Source organism: Poecile atricapillus, chromosome 11, assembly GCF_030490865.1.
Source record: "Poecile atricapillus isolate bPoeAtr1 chromosome 11, bPoeAtr1.hap1, whole genome shotgun sequence".
NCBI classification, from domain to species: domain Eukaryota; kingdom Metazoa; phylum Chordata; class Aves; order Passeriformes; family Paridae; genus Poecile; species Poecile atricapillus.
Genome location: NC_081259.1, coordinates 14,076,860 through 14,104,829, shown reverse-complemented (window position 1 = coordinate 14,104,829; position 27,970 = coordinate 14,076,860). Strand labels below are relative to the sequence as shown.

Sequence of the window (27,970 nt, the reverse complement as noted above, 5' to 3'; positions counted from 1 at the left end):
ACTTCTAAACTTAATCTTTTGGTGTGTGCCAAAGGAAGCACCTGCTGCTCACGTGGCCAGTCAAGATGGGAAAATGCTTTGGCTGCTTATTGTCAGTGAGGTTAATTGGTTCTTCTGTTCAGTGTAGAGGCAAATTTGCTGTAAGAAGAGAGAGTGCAGAACTAAGCAGCAGTGGTGAGAGGGAGGATGGAGTACCAGCCTTTTCAGTGGCAGTGCTGACATATGCCAGATAAGCATTCATCAAACTTACAGTTTCATTGTCCAGAAAACGGCTGGCAGCTACCAGTATTTTAGGATTGTGTAAGTAGCATCTGTTCTTTTCAGCAGGCTGTTTGGATTTAAGAACTGTATCTCATAGTACCCTTCTGTTGAAAAAGAAAAAAATAAAAACAGTTTAAATATTACATATTTATAGCAAGGTAAAGGGACCATATAACTATGGGCTAATAGTTTAATAATGAAATAGATACTGAAATGATGGAATGAAGCCCAAAGCTACCTTTTTTCATACCAAACTCGGTAATTCTGCAAATGAATGTATAGTATACCATCACTGAGAAACCTCCTCTGTTTAACTTTCATCTGAAAGTTAGATGCCACACAAAATACTGCTCAGAATAGAAATTTTTCAAAATCTTTGTTGTTTGGTAATATAAAATACAGCTTGTTATGGTAAATGCAGTGAACTAGACTGAACCAGCCACACTATTCAATGCTGAAATACTAACTTGGTAGGACAATTAAAATAGCTGAAACTTAGCTACAAATCCTTATTAATTCTTTTTAATAATAAACCATGTATTAGATTAATTGGCATTATTGTTTCCCCAGTGGTGCAGAATGTGCTTATTTCTGTAACTCTTCAACTTGGAAGGAATATGAAGGTTTGAAATGATCCTGGTTGTGTATCAGAGCTCCTCCACCTTCCAGTTCATATTGGATGTTCTACTGTGAGTTAATTTAAGGTGCCCTTTGAGATCAGGGAAGGCTCACACAATGCACAGTATTAATACCAGGAACTTGGTTAATATAAAACAATTTTTGAACTGACCCCACAGCCCTTCTCCCTTAAAAGCAAAACATAGCACAGACACACTCCCCAAAATGCATGGATTGATTCAAAGAAGAACAATGCCTTTGGCATTGGCTTGAGATACAGTGAAGCATTTTAAATAGAGTAACTTCCTTTTGCATGTCAAGGTAATGTCAGTAGCTTCAGAAAGGAAGTTGGGACATCACTTAAACTGACATCGGATTTTATACACAGATTTCACCTGATCACAAAATGTGCACTTGCACTTGTTCACTTACTGGACACATCTCTTCCCTTGGAGAGAAACTGGAAAGTTTTCTTCCCTTTTTCAGTATAAACATTTGCAATATATTAATCATAGAATATCTTGACCTGAATTCTTATCCACTGTAGAATGTCAGAAATATGCTGAATACTTCATAGTGAATTTGAGAACAGAGCTTAAAAAACTTTGATGATATTCTAACTGTACTTCTTTACCTAGTGACAAAACTGGGAATTCCTGAAATACTGATGCATTCAGAAGGGAAAAAGTATGTAGGTGTATTGTTTAACTCTATTTTCAGTCAACTTTTTATTTAATACATTACTAGTAACTTGAGCTTTCTAATTTCTTGCTTGATCCTGTTAATTGTCCATCTACACCCACTTTCACTACTCCTAGATTAGTTGATGACTGTTGCTTGGGAAAGGTGCCCACACAACTTGAGTGAACAGTTGAATTTTCAAGTGGCACTTGAACACATGATAACACCTGCTTATTATTAAATTAAAGATATGTTGAGAATTTCTTCCAGATGCTTTATGGTTTTCTGTAGATTTTACCTAAAATTTTATTTTTTGAGAAATAATGTAAGTTATTCAGACATGTTTGTAGGAATCTATGGTGTGTACATGGTCCTTACAGGAAAAAAAATTCAATTCTTAATTAAGTCTGAGGTTTTTTTTTAAATTCTTGATTCTGTAGTAATCTGTAATCCTTCATATAGCCCTCATTATTCAGAGTTGGTAAATGTGTTTAAACAAGATAATTGTTGGCCATATTTGAGTAGGTTATGAAAACAAAGGCAGATACCTGCAGAGAAATAATACTTGATAAGCTGAATTTTAAGAAAGTGGTGTTCTGAGCATGCTGCCATGCTGAGATGGACTGAAGTAACTGGGCTAGTTACTCTTGCATTAAAGAGGACTTCATATTGTCAACTTAAGGTTTTTATTACACTGGATGTTCTTTTTATGGCATTTAATTTAAGTACTTTTAAAATTGTGCATACATCACAGTGCTTAATTCATTAAATGGGTCTGTCTTCTATGTTCTTGTGAGCTTGTCAGAGCAAAAAGCAGATTCAGTATTACTGGACTAATCTGAAGATCTATGTTGTGTCTCTTCCAGTTCCATGTGCACTTAAACACACCCCTAAACAGCTCAGCTTCTTAAGCAGGATGGTTTAGCAGTCATCAAATAGAACCTACATGTTGGCTTTGTGAGGATTTTACTAAGTGAGGTTTTTTACAAGATTCACTTACTGCAACTCATTTTAGGCTGTCCTGAATTTGAAAAGAAAGAAAATAAAAAGTCTTTAGTTCTTACTGGAGTCTTTTGAGTATTATTCACTGCTCTGTGGCAATTCTTCACTCATTCCCTATCTATTGTACCTTTTAAGTTGTAAACCTTGACTGTCAGACAAGATGCCTGTGAATCAGGTGTCACTTCCTACACCTGTTTTGCCAAAAAACCAAAACCAAACCCACCTTATGCTGATGCATGTAGGTAAAGCAGTTTTATCTTGCAGAGAATTGGGAAGCAGGGTCCTGAGTTCTTACACATTTTTTAACTGAAATGAAGTTAAAAAAATCGAGAGGCTGAATCTATGGGTTACATGTTTTGCATTTTATGAGTTTAAATACAGTTAGTTGGATTATGTGTAGCCCTCAGGGAAAAAGGCATTTGATGTTTGACTTAGGTTTGTCTGGGAGACACCTGCTACAATGGTGTTGAACTGGTGGGACAGCCCAGCCAAAGTGCAGAGTTTCCACTGCTCTGCTTAAATTGGTATTAATGGTTTACAGCTCTACTCCCTGGCCAGCAAACTTTAGTAGACATAGCCATAGCTCTGTGCTCATATTATCAGCTAGTGGATTTATCTTCTATGTCTTTTCTAGTTTAACTAAGAAAGTTTCTTTCCTAACTACTTTCATAGTTTGAATTCATGCAGTAACTTTGCTTGTGCTTTTATTCTATCACATCTTTACCTGTTTTCTGGTTTTTGGCATTTTGTTTTTGTTAGAACATGGCATTGCATACAACTAGTCAACTTTATGTAAATATAAATGGGAAGGTTATTTTTGCTAAACAGGAAACCAGGTAGTCAACTCTATACTGAACTTCCCAAAGAAGTTTTACTGAAAGGGAAAAAAAAAAGTCAACCTTGGGTAAAGGCTTTTCTGCCTTTAAAATCTGTACACTGTCCTCTTCAGGACAGAGATACATTCTTAGAGTGTAAATTAGCCAACATGTGGCTTCTTGTAATCCTGCTTGGATGGTTTCTGTTATCTGAGCTAGCTTGTGTTTGAAGCTATGTATATCAAGAATAATCAGTGGCAAATGCATTGGAATGGAGGCTGCATCCTCATTGTAGTGTTCTAGAATACAAGTTTAGCAAGTCTGACTTCTGAAGGTCAGGAAAGATGTCTGAATAGCCACAAGTGTTATCATAGAGGTGTTAATGGAAAACAAACATCAGTTGCAAGCATTCTAGCTGGGATGGCTGAGTGTTGAAATACTGTGGAGATTGGGATTTACATAAGTACGTACTAGGGGATGATTCTGTGTGCATCTAGGTGGATCAGAGAAAGAGTGATGAACCTGGAGACTGTATCATGTGCTGCTTCAAAGATAAGTTTTCTTCAGTGTAAGTAACAAGACTGTTGGAATTATCAGTTAAATGATCAAGTATATTATATGGGTTTAATAGTAAGTTAAAACAATGAAAAAAAATTGTGACGGTTCTGTAGAATTGTGGGTAGTAAAAAATCCAGTATTAGGTTGTTAAGCTGTCTTCTGTTTACTATAATTCAGAGCTGGAATGAGTCTGACAGTCTTGTGGGAACTGTGTAGATTGTGGAATGCCTTATGGAAGCAGTTAGAAAGAAGAGCTCAAGTTATTGTCCTCATCCATTTATAGAACTCCTTTCCATTTCTCCAAGAAGAGAGTCTTTCAGTTCTTAGGTAGGAAACGTAAGGATAAAAGACTTGCATCTCAAGCAGAACAGTATTTTCTAGATGCTGACTTGTGAGGAGGCTGATGGAGCCATGGCTGTGAGGATTTTTCTGATTCCTACTGGAAAGAAAATACTGTGAACCTAAAAATGGACTCTCCTTGTACTGAAGTCATATTACATACTGCTGCCAACTCATTCCCTTCAGTTTTCTTTCCCCAGCCACTTCTTTCAGCTGTGGAGTAACTCTTCCATCTCCACATTCCCCTTTCTCTTTTCTCCACAATCTCCTCTGATCATTTAATGATTCTGTGAGCTTGTCACCAGTAACAGCAATTTGACTGAGGAAAGGCAGAAAAGGGAAAGCACCAAGTGCCCTTTTTGTATGCCAGATAACAGCTTTTTCTGCAGTTTTGTGGAAGTCTGCAGACCTGGTATGAGTGACCCAATATATTGGACATTGCATCGTGGTGAAATCTTAGAAGGTAACTGGCACTGAAAGGAAATGGAATAATAGATTAGGCATTAACTCTTGCATGTAAGCCTTTATATACCCTTTACCAAATGCTGTCAGTATATAAACATGTCTTGTTTTTTGGTTTCTTTCAAGTACTTGCTCTGATTAGAGTGTAGGATCAACATAACTTGAGCCCATGGGAAAGTACTGTGTCTTAGCTTAGTGTGGTGCTCTCAACTATAATTTTTCTTTAATTATGACTGAATTGCTATGTTACTTGCAAATTGGACATAGTCTCCCTGAGGTAAGCTAAAGAGAAATAAAAATCTACCTCTTGATAGTCTTTTGGGTACTGCCATTAATATATAACACGTCGTTTATTATCAAAGCAGATTATGTAATTTTATATGTGTGTATAGATTAAAGGTTTTATCAAAATTCTGCTTAAAGCCAAATGAGCAACCATATAGTAACTAAGTAGTGTTCTCTTACCATATCAGTTTTCAGATCTGTGGAAGACAGAAGCAGTAACAAATAAACAAGGTCAAAACGTGGTCTTAATTGACTTAATTCTATTCTAGAGATCACTACTGCTAGGAAGTGTCTTCTGTGGGTCAGAAAGTGTGTAAATAAAAGATGCATTTTTCTGAAATTAGTTAGTCTTCTGCCTGGTGTGTTGCTAGACTAAGGAATAGCGTAGTTTGCACTGAGAATTTGGTGCATGCTATAGAAATTGTAGTTGCCAAAAGGCTTATTTGAAGCTTTTTCTTTCCTCCTTTATGGCTAGTTTAGAAACCATATTCAGTAATGATATAGACAGATTTGTTTAACTTCCCTGGAGTCTCCTGTCCTCAGAAGAATCATGAAGGTACTGGATTTAAGCCAGAGTAGAATTTATGTTTGAAGTTTGGTGATGTGCTGCAGTTGTTGACTATTGGAAGTAGAGATGAACAGATGCTCCACCACCCTCCCAAGCCCCTTTCCTCCCCACAGTCCCAAGCTGTCTCTTCCCTCCTTTGGTGCGGGAAAAATAAAGGAATATTTGTCAATTTTTCATTATTAAGAAGGTGAACAGGCCAGACAGATAATCCTGTTCTCATCAAGTGTGTTTGAATGACTAAGAAAAGACCAGATTAAAAATAGCTGAGAGATGGTCAGATTATCTAATAGTTTAAGTTAAGAAATCAAATAGAAAACTGTTGGTGTGAAGCACAGTGGAGTTTTTTTGTATTTGAAATAATTCTCTAATCCTGCAAATAGAGCTAATTTTTTTAAAAGATAGATAATTGGCAACATGGGTTAGATTCAATAGTGTTTATGGAGCAACGTGGAAAGCCTAGGGCTCATCCATCCCTGGTGGTCTTGGGGTTATATTAAGCTAAACTTGGTAAATTACAGCTTTCAGGCTGAGATCAGGTTCTGGGTTTTTTCACCACTGCTGATACATATGGGAGTTAATACATCAGAAGTCCTGCATTCTCTTGCACTGGTAACTTCAAAGCCATATATTATATTATATATTGCTGATGCAATTGAGTGTTAGAGACAACTTCTCCACAGTTTATTTGAAACACAGGTGAAATAAAACCAGAAAAATGTGATTTTAAAGAAATGGTGTATACACTTCTGAAAGAAAAGTGCTGTATAGAGTGAGGGTTTTCTTCCAAATAAATTTCTTTCATGAGGAAAGGTAACAAACCTTCTGTTAAATACTAGAGAAGGGAAGAGAGATTCTAATGGGTCCAGCATCTATTGCCATTTAACTTCAGTTCAAATGCACTGAGGGTCTGATCCATCCTCAAGTGGGACAACTCAGTTACAGAAAAAGCTCGGCCTAAAATGGAGCTCACATCTGTGCAACACCCTGAACAGTGTATTACATTCAAAGCAAGTATAACTTTTTCAGGTACTTAAATGAAGTTTGTCATATTCTCATCAGTGTTGGTCTTAATTTCTTGCTACCTGTTCATTTTTAACTTTTCCCCAGGAGAGCCACGTAAGTGGCTTCAAGTCTCCACACTGCCCACCACCCCACCCTTGAAAAATTTTTTGGGTGATTTTGTGGCCATCAGTCCTACCATATGTTTCTGGGTTGCTTGTTCATGTTACTTCTTTTTCCTCATGAACCTCTGGGTTACCAAAGGACTGTTGTGGCAGAGGTAATAAAAAGACAAACTTGAAGGACAATAATTCTCATTTCTTGTCTCAGTGATGCCAGTATCTGGGTGCACAGTTCCTTCCTTTGTAACAGGAGGATCTTCCTCATATAAATACATCTATACTGGAGCTGTGGTGGGAGCACTGCTGGCTTGGCACAAAGCCTGAGTCCCAGGGAATTGCTGAAGTTTAACCTTCCCCATCTACCATCCGCATCTGAGAGTTTCATAACCTCATAGTCAGATACCTGTGACACATTGCCAGAGGAGGGGACTTGCTTTGAAGCTTTATTAACACTGTGGCAGTAATAGTAAATATAGTTTGATTGTGAAATGCTGTTTACATTACTGAATAGTCAAGATGAGTCACTGCAGCCCTTCCCAGGTTTTAAGTGCAGGCATGGCTTTTTTTTGATCTTGAAGTTTGCATCTTAATATACATCTTAATGTTTCAAAATACTTATAGCTATGGTGTCATACTTAACGTGCAGGTGGAGACTGAAGATACAGTTTGTGTATGCTTCAGCTCATTAGTGAAAAGTAACTAGATTTAATCAACTTTACACTGTGGCTCTTAATTGCCTGAGTTGTTTTATTGGTAGCATCCTGACTTTCACTGTGAAGGTCAGCTCTGCTGATCATGGTTTTTAGATGAAGACTCAAACCCAGATGTACTCAATTTACCAAGAGTTACATTTTGTGTAACAAATTTGTGACATAACTATAATATTCCTTCAATTTCATCATTGTGTGGAAAAAGAAAAATACAGGAAGAAAATCAAGTCTAAAATTGGAATGGCTTAAGTTTCAACTTCATGATCTGTATTTGCACAAATGTTTATACAAAATTTAAGAGAATACCAAATAAAATTCTGAAGCAAGCTAATAGTTGTCACAGGTATGAATTCATATAATGTCAGGTATTTTAAAACACTTTTACTTGCTTCAATGAAATTCCTGTTGTCATACAAGGAAGCTGTTTCATATAAAGTTTGGCAGTAGGATTTGCATTAAAGTACATAGTATTGCAAATGAACCCAGTGATTTAATGAATAGATCTGTTTACATAGTTGTTCATGTGACTCCACCAGTTTAAGTATTTTTATTAGATGTTATTTCCCATCTTATTTTTTGAGTTTCAGTTGAAACACTGATGAACTCACCTACATTTAATTTACCTTATTTAAATTTTAAGTGTCATCAATGGAAGTAAAATAAGTGAAAGCTGTTTTTATCTGTTCTGCTCCACAGTGCTATGAAGTGAAATAGTTGCATTTTTCCTAAGCTACCCAAGTGCCTTCTGAAGAACTGGGAACAAGTGTATAGTCCAAGTCAGCATTTTAGAATTACGTGTTTAAGTCTAATGTGTTTTCTGGCTTAAATCTTGTAATTTTAGCTATTTATATCAAAAACATCTAAAGAATCTTGCTTAAAAAGTCTTTCTAGGCTCTGGTCTAATTCTTGTACAGTAAACACATTTTCTACAGATAAGTTTTACAAGGTCTGCAAATTGATTGCACAAAAATGTTGTTTTACAGTACTTTATTTAGTGCTTATGTAGCTGAAGCTCAAAGCCAATTTACTATCTTGTTTTATTCATTTTAGACAATTCAACCTTCGAATGAAGAGAGACACATCTCTTTTTAGTGATGACTTTAAAGTAGAAATATCGAACCAAGTAATTGATTATGATACCTCCCATATTTACACTGGACACATTTATGGTAAGTATAACACTTTAAAATGGATGAAAGTACAGCAATTTTAAACAGGAATTTTCTAATAGTACATGGAGAAAATTAGTGTCTGTATGATTAGATTATTGTTAAAATTTAATAATGCATCTAACACATTTAAACTCCCATCTGCTTTTATATGAGTCACACTTAAATGAGTGTCTAATATCTAGTATCTAAATGTAATAATTCTTATACCCATGAAACTTGAATTTCAAATCTGTTTATAAACATACTTTTCATAGAAGTCTGATACATTTAAAAAAAAAAAGTTGTATGCATTGAAGAAAAAAGAAATCGGGTACCATTTTTAGTTGAAAGCAATAAAAGCAATATAGAGTTATCATCATTAAGGGTAATATGCCTGACTTTAGTAAATACAGAAGATAAAATTGATTAAAAATGAAGAAGAATTACAGAATTAAAAGCAGATGGAAAATAGAAATGGATTATGATTTACTCTGCCCCTTTTTATGTTTGTTCTGTTTTCCTGAAGGTCTTTCTGAGCCATGTTCTGCAGTCTTGAAGTGAGCATTTTAAACTTTGAAAAGTAATAAACACAGGGCTTCATATGCATCTAGGTAGACCAATTTATCAGTTATTTTGAGTAGGTCAGGAGGCTTTTTGACAGTGTGATTCTGAACTTTCCTCAATGGAGGAGTGTGTAAACATTCTTGTTCCAGAGTTTCATCCTTTATATGGGAAAGGCTGTTGGGATGCTGCATGTTGTAGCAGTCAGTGATTAAACTTTGACAGTTGTACTTTTCCTGATTGTGACTGCTTCAAATACAAATTCACTCCATGCCAGGTTCCAACCTAGCTGCAATTTTAAGAGGATTATGCTTGAAGAGAAAAATGGATGTCTTGAATGTAGGGAAGTCTTTCTTTGAAAGCTTTCAAAGTTCTGTATATTCTCCAGTTTTATTATTTCTAATTGTATGAATGGATATATAAGGACAGGATTTGATTATAGAATTACATGCTGTGTATGTATCAGCTTTAAAATACAGAGTTGAATTCTTCATTATATACTTTTTAAACATTTCATTTATGCACCTGTTTGGGAAGCTGCTGAACTTAGCGACCGTGATTTTGCTGTAACTGTTTGTCTGAGTGATGAATAATCTTAGTCTTAAAAAGGATTTTTGAAGGATATAAAAAAACCAAATGCACTTTGTCCCTTAACAGGTGAGCAGGGAAGTTTTACTCATGGGTCTGTTATTGATGGAAAATTTGAAGGATTCATCCAAACTCACAGTGGGACCTTTTATATTGAACCAGCAGAGAGATACATAAAGGACAGAAACCTACCATTCCACTCTGTCATTTATCATGAAGATGATATCAGTGAGTACTTCCATTTCATGTTGCAGATGAAATTTTTTTTTATTAAATGTCAAGACCTGTATGCCATTTGTGAGCATCAAATGAGACTTTGGCTTGTGTATGACACTGTTAATTGTGCTGTCCTCAAATGATTCATATAGAGTTATGTGAGAGAGATTTATGGCAAACCAAAGTCAGTCCTTAATTCTGCGATTTAAGAAATCCTTAGCAGTCAGGCTTTAGTGTGCAAGCAGTACATTTCCTACCCAATGGATACATGTTTCTTTGAAAAATACATTCTTAAAAAGATCTATACTGATTGCTCTTCCATGTGATCTGTTAAATAAAAGAGAAAGGTTCAAGTCACTAAAAGATTACCTATATCTCATGATGGTGACATCTGTGTGAAATAAAAGCTTCATCTGCATGTGTCTCTCACATGTGCCTTCAGAGAGCTCTTAAGAAGAGGTGGTGGCACCCAGTATGTCCCATTTTACACAACAGCTGATGGAAGTGTACAGGGAATAGTACTGAAATTTGACATGTGTAGCCCCAGAAATCTAGCTTCAGTTGTAAATGCTTGGAAGGATAAAAAAGTACCATGAAATACTTCTACATCTTCAGAACTGATGCACCAGAGTTCTCCTGCAGTTTGCCTGCCTATTTCTGTATGATCAGTCTTCAGATGCAATACAAATCAGTTTTGTTTGATGCTTAAGTTCTATTGAACCTCAAAAGTACTGCAACAAAGTTGTGATTCCAAGTTTGAATCCTTCAAGGATCAAGGAAGTATCAAAGGTAGATGTTTGCAGCATCAGTTTAAGACTAACTTTAGGTTATTGAAGCTAACGAAGTGTCTTTCCAGCTAACTTCAGGATGTCGGTCTTGCTTAAAAATCAATTTAAACCATAACTTCATTTAAAAACATGTCCCATCAGGCCACTGTGCAAACCCCAGGAGACTTGAGTTTGAAATCTCATTTGGAATTGGATGAGGAGGCTTGGATTAGATCACTAGAAATTGCTTGAACCACTCTGTTAATGATATATGTATAAGTCATTTTCAAAGTATGTCAAAATGAGACTGCATTGTGAAAAGAAGTGTCAAAGAATAGGAAGTTAGATGAGGAAAATTTGACTGTGATTTGGTTTTGTATATTATAATTTTCTTGGTGCTGTAAGCCAGTGAAAAAAAACAGGGTTATTGCATATTGCTCTCCTTGATTACTTCTCTTGTGTGAATGCAGTGACGAGAAATGATCTCTCTCCATTAAAAACTCGGCAAATTTGGGTGGGTTTTATGTATTTTACTTTCAGTGGCAGTATGCGCTGTCTCTGAGTATATTAAAATTGCTGTGAGCTAGAAAATACATTTGTCCTTCCTGTTATCTCATTCTGTAAGTATGATTACTAACCCAAAAGCAAATAGAATTTCCATAATTTTAAAGAGCTTGTGAACAAAAGCATTTACTGGATATGTGAACAGTATTTGTTTTCTAAGTGTGTATTTTCCTGGTGCTTACAAGATCCATACTTGAGAATAATTCTATGGGATAACATTCCGTGGTTTTGATTCTTAAAGAGAAGCTGCAGCATGAGCTTTGTTTTCATCTCTGCAGAGCATTGCCGGTCAGTTCAGCAGGGGGGAGTCAGTTCAAAGATGAGAAGACAGTTTTCCCTGTTAGCTACAGTTGGAGTATTAATGGCTTTGCTGCTGTAGCAGGAGAGTAGTGCGAGAAAAGTAATAAAAAAGTTACAAATTTTGGCATGGAACTGTGAGATACATATTTCATAACATTTCTGTGAATAATTTACAAATACTTCTAAGTTTTGTGTTGCATCTTACAGGTCTCACTGAACAGTTTAGTTCACTGCTTGATAGTAGGAATGTTGAACTTCCACTTATGTAGGACTTTGTGTAAATAAGTCACTTGTAGCTTTTTAAAGGGTTTTATTAACTAACCCTGTTGTTGAAAAGAGGGGGAGGAGGAAAGTAAGAGACATAAGGCAGTGATGTGCCCAGTTTCCAAAGGCTGAGACAAGAAGATTGTCTCATGTCCCAGTTCCTTATGCTGTAAATAGTGAGTGACTAAAAATACTCTTCACTGTTATCGAATCCTGACAGAAATAGAACTGTGCCTTAAAGAAGCAGATAAATTGATTTTATGAAAGTTACTATTGCTGTTTTGCAGGAGTGATCTCTGTTGGAAGTGTAAATGGATCGCTTTGGGAAGTGGAAGAAGTAGTGTTGAAATTGGTTTTTACTAATGTCTTATTAAAGTGAATGGGAGCAGGGTATATTGAGGTGCTTTTAATTAATCAGGTATGGGCATGTTGGTTTACATAATTTTTCCTCTTGAATCTAGTGCATCAAAACCATAAGTTTGAAACAAAATCAGATTATCAGAAGGGATGGTCTAAATCTATTCCAGTGAGCCACATTAAAGCAGCAGTACAGTATGGCTTCCAAATCACCGAGTGAACATTGCTGCTTGCTCAGCAGGGTTGAAAATAGCCCATCCTGGAGCATCCTGGAGCAGAGCACTATTTAAAAACACATCACTCCTGTTGGTTGCTGCCAGTGCAGTCTGATGTGCCTGTGTTCTGATTGTATAGTGTCACTTCAGTCATTGGCATCATAGATGCCTCTAGGATTTCTGTTGTCTGAAATATCTGGAGTATACAACTGCTTCTGTCTCTTTCTGAAGAGTGCTTCTGAAGCTAAATTATTTTTGTCGTTCATGAGATCTATTTTTGCATTAAATTGCAGCTCCAAAAAAATCCCAATAACTCAAAAAAGCTAAGTTTTATAGTAGATTTGCTGTTAATTTGTTGTTACTGCTCTAATCTAAAGCTAGCTCTCATGAAATCGAGTCAAACCACTACTATCTTATGTAGGACAAAAGCAACAAAAATGATCACATTTCTGTCTCTGGAGAGACTGAGGTAAAAAGTCATCTTTGCTTTAATTTGGGTATTTTTTTGGTCACCCATGTTTCAGCCTTTTGAAACAATATGCTTTTTAGTGCTTTTCAGAAACCACAATGCAACATATGATTAGCATCTCAATGAGTTCTTTTTCAGTAGTTAAACAAAAGTTGTTTTGTAAATGGGGATTAGATTGTCAACTTTATAAGGCAGCTTTTGTCTGCTACAGTGGATCTGGTGACCAGTGGAAGGCAGTCTTCTATTCATGACTTGAAACACAAGTTGAATGATTTTAGTTTCTAAACCAGTCTTGATCAAAATGTTTTATAATTTAGGGTTAGAAAGATGCAAATTGCTGTTTACATTAAGATACTTAAGAAGCATTTCTTTAAGGATGAGAATATATTTACTTTATTTAAATCATATTTGCTTCAAGTGTATCCCTGAGTCATACTGTAAAATACAAAATCAGTATTTCTTCAGACCAACAATATACAGAAAAATTCTGTTCAGACCTTCCGGAAAATTAACACGGTCACTTAATTTGTCTTTATGATGTTGGAAGGGCCATACAACTAAGAACGAAAAGTGAAGTTGTTTGTAATTTTGCAAAGCCCTATCAGCTGAACAGACTGACCATTGCAAACTGTGTTATTAATGAGAACCTGGTTTGTTTTTCATCACATTGTTATGGCAGTTGTCATGGGAGGACAACATCAGAGTGCTGAAAATGAAACTTATAATAAGGATTTTTTTTTTTTTTTGTATCTGCTTCTATTTGAGCTTTATGCTAACATTATTGGTTTTGCTACTATTGAGTAAATCTCTATGGCTGTTAAAGAATTGAGTTTTCATCATTTGTAGTGGAAGTTTGATGTCATCCTTGCCCAAGATGCCTAAATCCAGTAATTATTAAGTAGTTAACCTAAATGCTTAACAGATCATACTATTTACTGATAATTAGAAGAAAAAAGCTAAGTGTTCAGGAATGTCTTTGTGGAAAGTAGTAGTACATCTTTTTAAATGGAAAAAAAACTTATTTTGAGCATCTGGAGTTGTATATATCATTAAAAATCATCTGCCATCTAGTTAGAATAAGACATTATAGTCAGAAGGTATGAAATGACAAGATTTTGCGTGTGGTTTTTAGATTTATGGCTATTTTATTCTACTCTTTATTATTACTTTAACATTCTGCCAGGATGTACAAAACCTGAAAGTGGTACTGGAAAAGAAAAAGTTGGAGGTTTTTTTGCTTAATGATTTTTTCTAGTTAGAAGATTAAACCTGTTATTAACCTCTTCTACTCTAGCTCTGTTGGAAAATAGTCTTCTGTTTTCTCCTCAACTCTGCATTCACTGTAAGCACTCATTTCATGGTGAAAGCAGGTTTTTTCCTTTTCACTTCTCAGGGTTGTGGTAGGGATAGGCTAAGAAGCTCTTGATGCCAAAGAGCTGGCAGAAGGCTGCACAGAAAGCTGGCACATCTCAGAGCACTGAAATGCTTCACAAGAGAATGGATTGTGGGTCAAAACTGGCCAAGTCATCTGGCACCATGGAGTTCTTGCTTAGCTTCATTTAAAATTTTAAATTTATTTAAGGTATTTAAAAATAGAACTACTGCAGGGGATGATGGAAATAGGGAGTCTCAAAAGATGACAAGGGAATGGTGCCTTCACAGTTAGGGGCAGTTTAGCATTTAGCAAATAAAACTTCATATGCAACTTTCCCTGTAAGTTAGAAATGGTTCCAAAGTGATTAGCAGGGTGGTTTCAAATCTCTCTCTGGGGGATTTGTCTTTTCCAGCATGTGCAAAAGCTTGACAATTGCTGTTGCAGACTGTTTTGTGTTCATTTTTTTTGGTAATTTTAACTGTCATGGCTTTAAAGTGTTTCTTACTAGATTATTACTTTTGAAGTGAGAAATGTTTGAATTGCAGGCAGCCAGTATAAAAAATGTGTTAAGGGATTTCCTAACATCTTTGGGAAACAAGATAGAGAGAAAAGACAGATTATTTTGTGTAATACGGTGAGAGCTTTTATTTCCAGTACTGTTCTGTCAGTTGTCATAATGCTCCAGAGTGGGGCTCCTGCAGGAGTTGCTTTCAGGGTACAGTGGTTTTCTGCAGGGGCAGTGTCTATGGGGGAAAGGCAGGATTGGCCATTACTCCTGGCCCTGGGCAACCTGCTCTTGTTGATAGACAGTTGGTGGTGTGAAGTCAGGTTGTAGGTAATGAAAATTTGCATTTGACTAAATACAGCAGAATTTTTTATACTACAGTGGGAGGAAAAAGGGTGGTGGAGATGGAGAAGGGAAGTCTCATATCTACAGTCCTTTGCTTGTAACTCCAATGTAGTGATATTAAACAGGATCCCAAAAAGTAAAAGGTGACTCCAACAGAGTGGTGCTTTTTGTTTAATATTGGTTGTAGCCAAGTCAGTGTTCCACTACCATGCTGGAGCAAATTGGGTGAGGTGACTTGCAGTAAGAGCATATTTTTCTCTTTTTCTCTCCATTCTTCTGGCACTGTGCTAGGGCTAATTGTGCTGGGAGGAATGTGATGAGACAGCAATTAAAAAATGGTGTTTGTGTGGTGGTGGAAATTGAAATGAGGGAAACCAATATGTAGAGTGTCATGACATAAACTTTCAAGGTAGCAGTATCATGCATTATGACTGTGAGAAACAGGCATAAAGAGTCAAAGATAATTAAAGGCAGCTGTCAGGTGAAACCATAGCAGAGCCCATACTCCAAGGGAGCACATCTGCTGTGCTCCAGATGCTGCCAGACCTTGACTCCACAGCCCAGACTAGAGCTAATCCAGGGTAAAATCACTGAAATGTGCATAACGTGGGCGTAAGGTCCTTGGTGCCTTGGCTTTACAATCCTGCCCGTACTTGTCCTATTTACTCTGTAAATTTGGATCTCCACTCTTCAAAAAATAAACACCTCCTCACCAAACAAAAATAAAAAACCAAAGGAACCAACCAGCAGCTCCCAAAACACAACAAACCTTTGGTCAAGTTTGTACCTTTCTGACAAAAGCGGCACTCGGTTGAGATGGTGCTAAAACTGTGGTTTGTCCCACAGAAACTGACTTGTTAAGTATCCAGATCTGTGGCTACCATAATCTGTATTCCATTATTTCTTACTTGGGCACCAATTTATGATGGGGTTGAGTCTGCAAAGAAATCAAAGGGAAAAGTATTCAGTATTTCTCAGCTCCAGAGGAAGCTTCTGCAACTGCAGGTGACAAATCTGCAATAGGAACTGACATTAAAAGCTAAGCACCTGTGTCTGAAGCACATTCCCTTGTGCAGTGATTATGGTGATTATGGGATATTCTCACTAGTTTGGATCTCCAGGATGTTTAACTAACATGTAGTGGTTAATTAAATCATGTTTCTATTCCCTAGAATTTTCCTTCTTATGTATTGGTAGTTAAGTAGCATAATGTGAAAACTTCCAAAAAATCAGTGGAAGATGAAAAAAATAATAAAATCCTCTAAGGATGTTAGCCAGCTTTCTTAGTTTGTTTACCAAGTAGCATAAAAGCTCTTTCTCTTACCCAAGCAGTCTTTAGTATATTTGATATCTAATAACTTTCTATTGTGATGTCATTTTTTGAAGGCTGCTTCTAGTTGAAGCAAGTGGGTACAGATGTGTAAATAAAAGCTCTTGTTCTTGTGTTAGGCACTGCTTATCATATTTTCTTGTTCTGCCTGATAAAATGACGTTAAGAAGCAAATGTCAGTTTTGTTCTGTTTGTAAAACGAAGAATGTTTTAGTAGAAATGAGAAAAACCTACATAAACCTTGACTCTTCTAATGCTTCCCTTAAACCACATGCACAATATTGGACACCAACTGAATAAGTTGCACTGGTGCAGCCATATTTTTGACTTGTACTTGGAATCTGAAAATTCAACCTGACCTTTCTCTTTTTAGAATATCCACATAAATATGGACCACAAGGAGGTTGTGCAGATCATTCAGTATTTGAAAGAATGCAGAAGTACCAGATGACTGGTATAGAAGAACCAGCAACCGAGGTACAGCAAAGGCTAATAGATTATGTTGATTAGTACTTAGCTAGATAACTTCCTATTTCTTGTATGTTTTCTCTTTTACTTTTGGGGAACTATTATTCCTCCACATTGTGAGATACTTAAATTATTGCTGGTGGTTTCTTTTTAACATGATTTTTCTAAATTCTTTTTCTCATTGCTTCTGTAGCCCAGATATGCTGCTTATAGCCTTAATGAATCCTACATGATTTCAAATTTTTCAACAGTTAGAATTTTAGATGGATGTGGAAATCAAGCTTGAAATGAGGAATATACTTTATTGCAATTGAGAAGGAAGAGTTTCAAGATCCCTTGATCTCCAAGTAATACATTGGTTCTAAAGACTAGTAACTTCTAGATTTTCATGTTATGTTAATAGAACACACTTGGGATATCTGAGTGCTTTCAGTGGAAAATTAAGTAATGTTGGTGAGAGGGTCTTCCTAAAAACTCTGTAAGCTTGTGGGGTTACAGCACATTACAGATTAGTTTCTGAGAGAGGTAAGTGTCCTGTGGAAGGAACCTGTGTATTTGCATGGAGTCCCACAATGGGTTTGCATTCAGGGTTGCACCACATGTCACAGAATGTTTTTTTTCCAACAGCAAGTTACTGAGTTTCTTTTAGACTTAGCTGTGTTCTGAGCTGTTCCAAGTCTTGGCATAATTTTGTGGTGTCTGCTATATATATACCCAGAAAATGATAGAATATGGCTTTTTAAACAGCATCAGCAACTTAGTTTATTTATGTTGTGGCTCCAGAAATTGTCAACATTAATGGGCTTTTCAGCATTGCTAACAATAACATGCTTTCCCAAAAAATTTGCTTGTAAAACTTTATGGAGAGAGCGGGCCATCAACCAGTGAGTAGTGTAAGGCCAATGTGCTACCAGATACCACTTTGATTAACCAATGTTGCTTTAACTTCTTCTGTGCCCCATTTGTTCCATGCTGAAGTGCTTAAACATTTCTGTTTGCTGAGGTAGCTGAGGTAATTACAATTTGAAGTAACTGGTGTTAGGGAAGGTGCAATTAAATCCCAGCAGTGCTGATTTTTTTCCTAACCTAGCAACTGTTTGTTTCTTTTAGAAAAGGATTATAAAAAAGAAAAATTCTAACGATCATATGAATGAAAAAAATCTATGTAATGTTGGCTGCCTTTTGTAATATAAAATGAAGTGCAGATAGAGCTTTTGCTAAGATTACATTCAAATTATTTGAAAACTGAGCATAATGTACTTAATTCAAGATTCATCAAACTTTGCAAGTTAAAGAAAAAAAAAAGAAAATCTCTTTGTATTAGTGGAGTATGTATAGAACCATTGTTATTTTTAGGTAATCTAGTGCAGGATGTGGAGCTAGAAAATGAATGTATTTCTTTCCTGTGTATATGTAGAAGCCTGTTGAAGAGCCTAAGAAGGATGACCCACAGCTTTTGAGAAAAAAACGTGCCACTCAGGCTGAAAAAAACACGTGTCAGCTGTATATCCAGACGGATCATTTATTCTACAAGCATTATGGAACCAGAGAAGCTGTGATAGCACAGGTATTTCCAATCCCTTTGTTTAAAATTACCTGCTTTTACTTCAGGTATCCTGATAAATTTCATGTAACTTACCTGCCTGTATTTTTGCTTATTTACTTTATAAAGTCTTGTTTCCTTTGTTAAAGTGGTCTATACATAATAGAAACAGTGTTTTTTATTTGCTAAAAAGTTGCTGTTTCTGTGACAAAGGCCCTGGGCACTTGTGCCTGCTTTAATGGCAGCTGTGGTGTGTTCAGCACCTCTGAGCAAGACTTGCACTCTGACTGTTCTCAGTTCTTACTCAGAAAAATAATATTTCCTGAAGAGTTCTGTCCTGTCTGACAGCCTGCCAAGCCTGTTTTAACACTTGCATAGGCTTCCCTTTGAAATCCTAGCTCAAAACACTGTGAGCTAAAGATGCTGAGATCTATTCCTGTAGTGTCTGATTTAGTGGATGGTGAAAAAGCAGTGGCAGCTAAAGGCAGATGCTTTTCATTTGTCAATATACTATTAACTGTGAGAAGGGTCAATATAGTTTAGTGGTTTTGCTGATAATTTGCTGAAAGTGTAGCTAGCCTGTTAATGTACTTCTCCTGAAGTCTGAAGTTTCACTGCCACTTGCAGATCTGAATTTTACTGTTTATCACACTGTACATAGGCAATTTGAGTAACATTTTTCAAAGCTTGGAAGTCACCTTCAAAATCAGCTTTTTAGTGAATTGGCATTTCTGCATGCTAGAAAAGGTAAATGATTAGTTTTTTCACATATGTCTTCTACCAGAAATGAAAGAGTACTTAACAAGTAAAATTTTTTTCTCAAAAAAAGAAATACAGTGCTTTGAATATGATTTCCACTACAGTGGTGTTGTACCAAAGCAGTGAATAAAGGAGTATCACAAACAGGTATCTCAAAGTTGATGGAATTATGTGTTAAAATCAAATGGCAAAATCCATTGGTGATATCTGAAATGGTGGTGATGCAGGTACTGGTTGTGATCTATTTCCATTATGTGCCATCATTTCATTAAAAAGGTCTGTTAGGAGTTCCTATAGCACAATATCATATGTTGTAGGAGTGTAGGCCTTGCAGCTATTGCTGTTTAAATAAGTTATAGTGTAGTGCATAGATCTCTGAACTGTAGATCCTTCTGTTTTTGACAGATTTCCAGCCATGTTAAAGCAATTGACACCATTTACCAGTCAACAGATTTTTCAGGGATCCGTAACATCAGCTTCATGGTGAAACGAATCAGAGTAAGTTGTGTTGGAAATGCTTTCAGCTTCACTGATACTTCTTGGAGGCTGTATTCTTCAAATGTCCTGTTCCTGTTTACTTGTACTCATTTATTGTTTTATTACAGCTCATTAGCACAAGTGGGGTCAGTTTTTCTATAGGAATCAACTTACTTTGTTTCAGCACCGTTGTTGTGTGGTGAATAGACTATTGCTATTCTCCAATAACTTTAATATTAAAATAGAGAATGGCTATCCAGGTTGGGACTTCCTTGTAAAAATTATAATTTAGGAGGATAAATACAAATTTTTAAGTACTGATGGAAAAGAAATAGAAGGAAATAAGAGAATGGGGATTTACTACACAAATGCAATTCTTCATTTATTGTAGCACTGTGTTTTCCAAATAATGGGGGGTGGTAATTTACAATCAAGGCTTTTAAATTTTAAGCAACATCTTTAACTATGTAACATAGCAAAGTACTGATAACAGCGAGCCTCTTAGCTGGCATGTGCAAGTGAAATGAATCCTGTCTCTTACAGTTTCTTTCAATTTACTTTTAGATTAACACAACCATAGATGAGAAGGACTCTTCCAATCCCTTTAGATTTCCTAACATTGGTGTGGAAAAGTTTCTGGAACTGAACTCGGAACAGAATCATGATGATTATTGCTTGGCCTATGTGTTTACAGACCGTGATTTTGATGATGGAGTCCTTGGTCTGGCTTGGGTTGGAGCCCCTTCAGGTAATTCTATACAAGCCTTCAGTGCTATGAGATAAAGTACTGTAGGTAGGCACTAGAAGAAAGGTAGAAACCATCTTTTAAACTGACAGCAAATACACAAAAATCTCCTAGCTTTTCACAGTTTTGGTTGGGTATGATTTAATTTTATTTTTAGTATATTTTGCTATTTCAGTTCATCTTTCTATATTTCTGATGAGCAGGATATGAACAATAAAGAAAAACATTTATTTTGTTATATGAATGAGATAATATTGGGATTGATTTCTATTTATGGTGGGTGTGAGTGACTGGTAAAGTGACAGATGAAGCAAGTATTCCTACTCTACTTAAACAGAGGTTACAACTGTGAGAACTACACTGCAGAACCTTTAGGCTTTCTAGGTAGTATTGAAAGAATTTTATTTTTAAGTCAGTGAGATGTAGTTCTGGGAGATAACAGAATAATTACTGCATGACTCTTCTTGAACTGATTCTCATTAGTTTCAGTCTAGTTGTATATTTTGGGTCTAAAGTAAGTCCTTTGATGTAAAAAAAAATCTCAGTGAGACTTTGCAAGAGACAGGGTGCCTTAATGAGAGCATTATTGAGAGCTCTAACAGAATTGAGTAATGGTGGAAGAAAGATGAAACTGTTCATAAGGGGTAAGAGATCAATAGACCCATGACTGCAGTTGATATGTTAGAGGGACCTGTGTGGACTAACCTCAGTGACTGTGGAAGAGTCATAGGAAAAATAATGCCCAGATGGTAAATAGAAATGAGAAATTGGGTCTGTGATGACTATTCAGTGTATACACTGAGCAAGCACAGGATGAATTGGAGTGTGCAGTCCATAAACACTGCTTTCTAAATTTAACTGAGAAAAACTAAGATCTTTGAGATTCTCATCCTTAACACACATACTGACATAGATTAAATGGGATATGTCACTAAATCAAAATTTTACTTGAGAAAGGAAAACTTTGGAGTGGTTTTTAGACACCATTTACATTAGCAATAGAATACCTGAATTTTAGAACATTATTAACGCTTCAGTAGAAACTCAAGTTATGGAAGAATTTGGTGAAATGAAAGGCAAAATTTTGGGAATTTTCTGAACAGGAAGTATGATGCACTTGACTGCCAACCTTCTAACCATGGGTCTCATTAATCAACACATCAAAAGCATTTTCAGCTTTAGTTTGTACTTTTTCTGACAATGATAAATAAGTAACATTAGGCATTTTATATTAATGCTCTTGCTGTGAGAGAGGATCTCCGAATTTACTGTGTATTTTTTTACTTGGTTAAATCCAGTTAAGATTGAGGCTACTTGTGCTGGACATTGCACTCTGCTAGTCTTGTACTACAGGTATGATGGAATAAGGGCTCACCCATGCAGTGAATGCCCAAAATAGCTCCCAAAAGCTATTCTAAACCAGCTAACTTGTGTGGATGTATTGAATCAGTGTTGAGAGCTTTTGTATGAAAAAAATCTCATCTACTTTCAAGGTTGTGTTGATATTAATTATAGAGAACTTTTAGTCTGTAAACCTGCAGAGGCAAACTGTTTGTTGCTCTGGATGTTAGTAGACAGGTAACACAATGCTTCTTTGCCTAAATGTGTGACTGTTGTACTTTTGTCTGAATGCAGGGAGCTCTGGTGGAATATGTGAAAAAAGCAAATTGTATTCGGATGGTAAGAAGAAGTCTCTGAACACTGGAATCATCACTGTCCAGAACTATGGCTCTCATGTGCCCCCCAAGGTTTCTCACATTACTTTTGCACATGAGGTTGGGCATAACTTTGGTTCCCCTGTAAGTATTACTGGTGATCTCTTAACTCACTCACAGCCATTTCACAGGGTGTGATTTACCAGTGGAGGTTTTGCTTACAAACAAGGAAAGCAGAATCCTGACTCCATGAGGATATGTGCACATACATTGTATACGAACAAAGTGGATGGCAACTGAGCCCTTCTATGAGTATTTGACAACACTGGTGTAACAGTGCATTTTGTGAATTGTCTATTTATATTAATCCAATCCCTTACAAAGGTACTTTATTATTGTTCCCTAAATACTATCCTGTCTTCATGAAGTGTGAGGTCACACACATCTTGTTAAATGTGTTGCACTTTATCCTGGAGAGGAGGAAGAAGCACTGCTAAATTTGTTAAGATGACACTTTATTCAGCAAGTGGGTCACATTTGTTAGACTATTTATACTTACAAGCTTATCTAAGAAAACAGAGGAGGGAATTAGGATACCAAGAAGAACGTTTTTGAGCAGAACTGTTTCACAGACATTAAGGGATGCAACTTGTTTGTGGCAAGCTTGAGAGCATGAGGCTTTTTGTTTTGCCAGTGTGTAATGCATTTCATTCCTCCTGCTGGATATTGTAGGTATAGTCACTGGCTGACAGACTCCTGCTCTGTTTTGAAGTTCTCTGTACCTCCCTCAAAGCAAACAAGAGGAATGGACTGTGGTTTCTGTTAACTCCTCCTGCTTTTATTCCACAGAATGCTGATTACCCTTTTGTGATCATAAAGCCGCTCTTTTTAGGAGATGGCAGCTTTTCCAAGTCAGTATTCATTCTGGGACATGCACTTTGTGCAAATTACCAAGAATGCAAATAAGAGGAAACTTAAGAAATTAGATACTTGCTACCATTATCTTGGGGGAAACAAAAGCAACAACAGAACAAAGAGAATCCAAAACCAAACCTTGGGTTTGCATATAGTTTTTGTATTACAAAGAACCTGAGAGTGTAAGATGGTTTATTTTTACATTTCTTTTTATTCTGTGTTAAGGGTACCAATTCCAGGTTACTTTTGCACCTGCCGTGATTGAGATAGTTGTGAAATATTTGTTTTGCAGCATGATTCTGGAATGGAGTGCACTCCTGGAGAGTCCAAGAACTTGGGACAGAAGGAAAATGGCAATTATATAATGTATGCAAGAGCTACATCTGGGGACAAACTTAACAACAATAAGTTCTCTATCTGTAGCATTCGAAATATAAGCCAAGTTCTTGAGAAAAAGAGAAATAATTGTTTTGTTGGTATGTATTTAATCCTTCTGAAAGCAGAATAGCTAAGATATTACTGTAATGCTTAATTTTTTAAAATTTATTTTTATTTATCTTATGTTTGTAATTTACTGAAAGATTCTGCAAGTAAAGAATTGAATTTGAGATCTCTAGTACCATGTCAAGTTCTGGGCTGGCCAGCACAGAACAGCAGGACATAGTGGAGTGTGTCCAGCAAAGGGCCACAAGGATTATTATGGGATTGGAGCATCTGACATAATTGGAGAGTCCAAGAGAGCCTGTTTAGTGTGGAGCAGAGAAGGCTGGGGGAGCTCTTCTCTGTCCTTGTAAATGCCTGGTGGGAGGGAGTAAGACAGGGTCACACTGGTTTCAGTCATGCTCATTGTGAAAGGACTAGAGGTAAGGAGCACATATTAAACTGCAAGGAATCCTATTTAGACATGAAAAACAATTTTGCATGAATTTTTCTTTCTGGAGTCTGATGTGTGAGCTCTCAGAAATTTTGTGAGCTTGTGCTCACATATGCTTGCACATCTACTCAGTAGGTTTGGATTTTGGAGTAGTTCCCCCCAATACCATCAGCCTTTGCCTCGAGGTCCTCTGACTGTTAAAGGTGTGCAGGAAAGGATGCAGTTCCCTGGGAGACTGAGCAGAAAGCTTGTTCTTACACTCCCACTCTTATTAGCCAAAACCTTTTACTCAGAGGCTTAAAATTCTGTGAATTGTGGGGATGAGTAAGCTGGGTGTCAAGCAGTAATGCAAGTTGACTTGAGCCCTAGTCTAAAGTCCAGCTTGACCAGGCTCTCTCAGTCGTGACTGGATGCTTGTTAAGGTTTACAGTATTTGCTTATTCTTTGTACATAAATACACTGGCATTTTTCAGAGTCTGGGCAGCCCATCTGTGGTAATGGACTGGTTGAACAAGGAGAACAGTGTGATTGTGGATACAGTGACCAGTGTAAAGATGACTGCTGTTATGATGCAAACCAACCAGAGGATAAAAAATGCAAGCTAAGACCAGGCAAAAACTGCAGGTATTGTGCATGTGTGTTACACTACACTTTAATTTTGGGAATTTAGTGGGATCTTAAATGGGGATTTCAGAATCTGAATCTGCTTACCTGTATTTTTATAAAACTACCGATTTTCCTTAAAATGCTTTATACAATGAAAGAGAAGTACATAAGCATAATTATGCTATGAAAAAAATCATTTTCAAGTCACATTTTGATAAGCACAAATCAGAAATTTGAGTGTTTGAGTAGGTTTCAGGGTGAATAGTTTATTTGGAATGGTTCATGCTTTTTCTTGGCATCCACATTTGGTGTTTCTTTCCAGCCCCAGCCAAGGCCCGTGTTGCACTGCCCAGTGTGATTTCAAATCAAGGACAGATAAGTGTCGGAATGACTCCGACTGTGCTAAGGAAGGAATGTGTAATGGTGTCAGTGCTCTCTGCCCAATATCTGAACCCAAAGAAAACTTCACCGTGTGCAACAGGAACACCCAAGTTTGCATAAAGGGGGTAAGCTTTTACAGCCTTACATAGCTGCTAATGTTGTTTATTGCAGTTGTTTTATTGCACTGTATTGTGAATTGATATTGTTTCTGTACTCACTGCACAGGAGTGCAAGCTCAGTCCCTTCTTCTGTATAGATGTTTGATTTGTTGGTGTCAGTTAAAATAACAGTGAAAGTACACTAAGGATTAAGAAGTAGGTAACAAATCCCAAGGTAGCTGTACTGCCTGAAAAAGTTACATTTAAAGTTTTTTGTAAAAATCAGGATTATGAAAGTGTTTTATTTTCTAGTGCCACCCTTTCACTTTTCTTCAGTCTTGGTCAATAATTCTGTTAGCTTAGGAAACTGGATATACTGTCAATAGAGGTTGAATTTGGTTTATTGGCTATACACAGTTTCCCCAAACACATACATATAGCACTGATATGCAAGCATATGGAATTAGAATGATTCTGAACTGCCATTGGTTTCCTGGGTTAAAGAGAACATGGCAGCTGCTATGAAATATTGATGGGAAGTCTCTTATAAATCGATCTATGTTTACTTGGAAGCAAACACAAGCAAAAATCATCCTCTTAGAGACCTGTAACTTGTGTTGCTGTAAGTTCGTTTTCCACAGTCTAGGATTTTAATCAAGTACTGCTTGTAATATTTTTCAGCAAATTTATAGACATCTTAAAGATAGAGGAATTGTCTTTGTATAGTTAGTGATTTTAAAACAAAATTATGAATACACTGAACTTGGAGTTTGAAGGATCCTCACACAGTGAAATTAAATACAGAATCTTTTCTGCCATTAATTTTTACTATTTTCCAAGAGAAATATTTGTGTATGCATGCATTAGATTTATTTTTCTAACCATGGTTTCAAGTAATCATGTTTCAGGGTGAGCTGTGGTGCTGTGGGTGTTCTGCAGGGTACTCTCAGGTTGTAAAAAAAGATACTGTGTTAAAAAATAACATAAAGTAAATCACCTTTTTAACAACTAGAAAATATGCCAAAATACTGACACTGAATAACTGTATTTTTTGTTTATAAGCTTTGGAAAAAAATTTTGAAGCAGTTTCTTTTATTGATAAGCATCTTTAGACCTATACTTATGCTTTCAGATATTAATTTTTAATCTTTCCTAATGTCAGTGTGATTAAAAGTGAAATTGCTTTTTGTGTTGCTGTGCTTTTGTCTCCCACAGCAATGTGCCGGCTCTATCTGTGAGAAACACGGCTTGGAGGAGTGTACATGTGCTAGCTCAGATGGCAAGGATGATAGAGAACTGTGCCATGTCTGCTGCATGAGAAAAAGTAAGATTTTTCTGAATCATAAGTTTAAATAGAGGAGAAGGGGTCTGAGGAACCTGCTTACGGTGTTTGTACTTGAGTTTTTGTTAACTTTGAGAGCATTTTGTTCAAACGTAGTTTCAGACAGACATTGCATTGTGCTGTGTAGGAAATAAACAATATATTTTGCATTTTTGCAGGTAATAGAAAAGAATAAATAATAAATAAAAATAATATAAATATATAATAAATAGGAAAAAATTTGGAACTGTTAAACACATAGGGTGGGTATTCATGCATGGATGTTTTAATACAATAATGATTTGATTAATTTGTATTCACTTTTCAGTGGACCCAGCTACTTGTGCAAGCACAGGCTCAAGCCGATGGCAGGAATACTTTCATCTTGAAACCATTACTTTACAGCCTGGATCTCCCTGTAATGATTTCAAAGGCTACTGTGATGTGTTTATGAGGTGTCGGCTAGTAGATGCTGATGGCCCACTAGCTAGATTAAAGAAAGCAATTTTTAATCCAGAACTATATGAAAATATTGCAGAATGGATTGTGGTAAGTATATTTTTATATTACAAGTCTAATATGAAATGTTCTTGGTAATCAAGATTCACAGTTGATAAGTGTTGATATGCAGAGTGCTTCAGCATTCTTCAAAGTATAATTAGCCCTTGTTTTATTGGATTTTTTGTAAGCACCCTGTGTATAACAAATAAGTTTGCTAGATTGAAGGGAATGGAAACAAACACTAACAAAGCAATAAATAGGATCTGTTAATACCTCCATTCACATTTTTAATGTACTGTTTTTTCATGTTTTGACTCTTCATATTTGAATGCTCTGACTTCTTTCAAGTGACTAAATATTTGGATCTTTAGCAGTCATCATTTTTATTGTGCTAGATGACACTTTAATAATAATATACTTGAAGAAGAACTAGAGTGAAACACCCTTGTAAAGCTGCATAGGCAATTTTGTGTAAAGTGTTGATTGTTTTAGGCTTATACAGCTCTGCTGGAGTGTATCTTCTGTGAAGAACCCTTCTGACACTAGAATGGAAGTATTGGGGTTTTCCTGTGGAAGAACTTTGAGGACATTTCTTTCAAATGTTAGGTCACATATTCTTGGTGATGTTTCAGAGACCTTTTGGTGACTTCTAAAACACAGTGAAAAGTCATATTCAGTGTCCTCTGTCTCGTGCATGTGTGCCAGCCCCCACACAGTCTTTTTGTTGTTGTTGTGGTTTTGTGTTTTAGGCTTATTGGTGGGCAGTGTTGCTTATGGGAATTGCATTGATCATGTTAATGGCTGGCTTCATTAAGATATGCAGTGTTCATACTCCAAGCAGTAATCCAAAGTTGCCTCCTCATAAACCACTTCCAGGTGAGTACTCCAGCTAATTATAGAGAAATGTTTTCTCTTCAGCTGTTTCTTCTAAAGAGAAATTTCAGCTGTTTCAACCTACAATTCTTAGTCTGGCACTGTGAAACTACAAATGGAATTCATGCCAGTAAAACAATGCATGAAAATCTAATTCTTGTCTTATTTTCCTATAACATAATATGCATATCAAAAGAAAGCTTTGAAGACTTTTTTCCAGCATCAGAGTTCCTTTTATTTTCTATTCCATGCTACATTTTATAGAAATTGGCCTTTAAAGAGTACTTTAAAGAAGTACTGTTGAGATCCTGAAATATATTCTGTATG

General features: G+C 36.3%; 1 protein-coding gene across 1 annotated transcript in view; it reads left to right on the top strand.

The window, feature by feature from the left end:
* The window catches only part of ADAM10 (ADAM metallopeptidase domain 10), a 41,748-nt gene that overhangs the window by 11,349 nt on the left and 2,429 nt on the right, over positions 1 to 27,970 (top strand). Inside the window, exons 3-15 of the mRNA XM_058846547.1 lie at positions 8,471 to 8,589; positions 9,790 to 9,948; positions 16,801 to 16,904; positions 18,313 to 18,462; positions 19,603 to 19,695; positions 20,239 to 20,422; positions 22,055 to 22,218; positions 23,282 to 23,465; positions 24,337 to 24,487; positions 24,792 to 24,975; positions 26,164 to 26,272; positions 26,598 to 26,818; positions 27,520 to 27,646. Coding sequence (XP_058702530.1) covers positions 8,471 to 8,589; positions 9,790 to 9,948; positions 16,801 to 16,904; positions 18,313 to 18,462; positions 19,603 to 19,695; positions 20,239 to 20,422; positions 22,055 to 22,218; positions 23,282 to 23,465; positions 24,337 to 24,487; positions 24,792 to 24,975; positions 26,164 to 26,272; positions 26,598 to 26,818; positions 27,520 to 27,646 — 1,949 coding nt within the window. The remainder of the gene's footprint in view (positions 1 to 8,470; positions 8,590 to 9,789; positions 9,949 to 16,800; positions 16,905 to 18,312; positions 18,463 to 19,602; positions 19,696 to 20,238; positions 20,423 to 22,054; positions 22,219 to 23,281; positions 23,466 to 24,336; positions 24,488 to 24,791; positions 24,976 to 26,163; positions 26,273 to 26,597; positions 26,819 to 27,519; positions 27,647 to 27,970) is intronic.